The 2466-nt window shown below is 58.8% G+C and overlaps 1 protein-coding gene across 1 annotated transcript; it reads right to left on the reverse strand.

Moving 5' to 3' along the window:
* Window positions 1–20: 20 nt before the first annotated feature.
* LOC113980647 (PHD finger protein 7-like) lies at window positions 21–1838 on the reverse strand. The gene is made up of 8 exons (XM_027707859.1): window positions 1793–1838; window positions 1604–1695; window positions 1421–1516; window positions 1140–1264; window positions 898–1060; window positions 704–810; window positions 372–521; window positions 21–244 (listed from the first exon to the last, which is right to left on the reverse strand). The coding sequence occupies exons 1-8, from the start codon at window positions 1836–1838 to the stop codon at window positions 46–48; spliced, it is 978 nt and encodes a 325-aa protein (XP_027563660.1). The 3' UTR covers window positions 21–45.
* Between the last annotated feature and the right edge of the window lie 628 nt (window positions 1839–2466).

The following is a 2466-nucleotide window of genomic DNA, read 5'->3' on the forward strand; positions in this document are numbered from 1 at the left end:
AAGATCGTTCCAGACCTGGGACAAGATAGGCCAGAGCAGTGCGGCTCAGCCAAACCCACCCTGGGCACCCACTGCCAGACCCAGGGGCACCAGGCCCAGGGTCACCAGGGTGCTTTGCGACTTACATGTGCCCAGACCAGCACAGCCATCACATTCCCAGCTGGTTATGGTGTCCCTCAGGCCAGAGCAGTGTCTGTGGGTGCCCTCGGTAGCACAGGAGGAGCACAGGAGCAGTTGCCAGGGCCTGGGGAAGCAAACGGGTTAATGGAGGTGAGGACAAAGTGTCCAAAGGATTATCTGGCTGAGCTCTTCTCCTGGGTCCCTCTACTTGAAGCCCTGCAGAGCCCTGGGAGGCAGCTTTGGCAACTTACCCCTCCTGCTCTGCCTCCTGCCTGCCTCCTGGACAAAGGCACTCACTGGCATCACAGCGCCTGTGTCTCTGTCTTAGCTCGGCGAATGCATCATTCTCCTCCCATGGTAGTTCTAGTCTGACGGGAGAAGGGAAAACTGATGAGCTCCCTCTGCCCCGGCATCGGGCAGGTGCAGGGTGTCCCTGCTCTTCCCCCTGTGCCATTTCCAGCTCCTGCAGGAGGCTGAACCCGGGACTCATGGAACAGTGCAGGGCCAGGACTGCTGGGGCAGGCCCTGGCACGGCACAGCACTTGCACCCCCTGTGTTGTGAGCCAGGCAGAAGGACACCAACCTCAAGGGCATTCGGATCCCCATGGTGAACATATCCATGAGAAATGTGTCATCATCTCTGCAGCGGGGGCACTGGAGGTATATAATACCAGCACACATAGCCTGTTCCTGCAGGAGAAACACAAGCAGCCAGAGTGAGGCCCTGGTGCTGCTGAGCCCCCTCTGTGCCCCCTGGGGTGAGGGAACCACTCCTACTTGGATGCAGTCCCTGTGGAACCAGGCAGTTTTGCAGGCTGGGCACACCAGGGTGTTGAAGGTCTTTCTGTCTTCCACAGGCTCCATGCAGATGAGGCATTCGGTGCCCGGCTCCGGAGTCGCCTCCACTGCCTGCTGTGGGCTGTGTGTGGGGCAGAAGCCCCTGGGGGAAAAAGGAGTGGGTGAGGTGAGAAGTGCTGGGCCCTTCCCTGGTGGTGGGTGGTGGAGGGGACAGGAGGTACCTGTACAGTTGCATGAACTGGGTGACACAGCCTCCCTCCTTGGCACAGGGCAGGTGGAACCTCAGGTTACAGTGTCTTTCACAGCAGGTGATGGTGGCCCCGCTCTGGCCACAGATGCAGCATCTCTGGAAAGAGCAGAGCAGCCCCATCAGCAGCAGCCTCACGGCCTCCTCCTTGTCCCAGAGCTGGTTGGAAGGGCTGGGCTTTCTTGCTTGGGGTCTGAGCAGAGCTCCAGCAAACCTCGCCTGGCCCAAATTTCCCTGCTCTTGTCAGGCTCTCACCTGCTGTGCCGCCCGGAAGACTGCATCTTGGATATCCCTTTCGTCAATATTCAAGATTTCTCCATGAACCAGGTGAGTAAAGTCGCTGGCAAAAAACTGCAGGAAAACGACACTCACTGATGAGGAGAGAGTGGCAGGGACTGCCTGTCGAAGGGAGTGGAGGGAGCCCACAGAGCAACTCACCAGGCAGAACTGGTGGACACAGAGCCCAAATACGAAACCTATTTCCCCGCAGATGTTTGGGTCAGCCTCTGATCGTCCACACAGCAGGCATTCTGGAGGGGAGAGAGACAATGGCCCCAGTCATGGCACCTGTGCTGCCTGCCCTGACAGCCCCTCTGCCAGGCTGTGGGAGGGGCACTTTGCTCTCACCTGGCTCCCTCTCTTCAGGGGCCTCCTCCTCCTCACTGTCTGACATGGTGTCTCTCAGCAGGGAGTCCCTGGCCTTGGAACACCAAGGTCTCCTCCAGGTGCTCCTATGCTGTCTGCACAAAAGAAGCGAGAGGCGTTTCCAACAGAGGGGCAGAGCCCGGGGGGCTAGGGCCCCCCTGCTGCCCCTGACTCCTGTCTCTGTGCGCCTTCTCCTCCTTTTGTCCAATCTACTGTAGTGTTCTCGAAATGCTCCTTTGCTGATTCTCAGAAGGGTGAGGTGGCTTTGGTTGCAGCCCAGGCCAAGAGCCCCAAGCTGTGAGGCTCTCCCTGGGCAGCACTGTCCCTCCTCTTCCTTCTCCTCTCGTGATCAGGAAATACTGACACTGGGCCCGAGCCCAGAGTCCGGTTTTGTGCCCTTGGCCCCACAGGTCACAGTGGCCACTGTGACATCAGCATCGTGTACCTGAAATACGGGCGGGGATGGCCCCAGCCCCCATCACCCATTGTGAGGCAGCCCCTTGGTAACCGAGATTCTGAGGTGGGTCCCATCAGTGTCACCTTGGACCCCAGAAAGGGGACAGAACAGCTCATGCTGCATGTCATCTCTAAGCCTGTGGAATAAAAGGAAGGGAAAATCATGCTTGACCAGTCTCCCAGCCTTCTGTGCTGGAGTG

This window comes from Neopelma chrysocephalum, unplaced genomic scaffold, assembly GCF_003984885.1.
Source record: "Neopelma chrysocephalum unplaced genomic scaffold, ASM398488v2 Primary Assembly neopelma1_94898, whole genome shotgun sequence".
Taxonomy (NCBI): domain Eukaryota; kingdom Metazoa; phylum Chordata; class Aves; order Passeriformes; family Pipridae; genus Neopelma; species Neopelma chrysocephalum.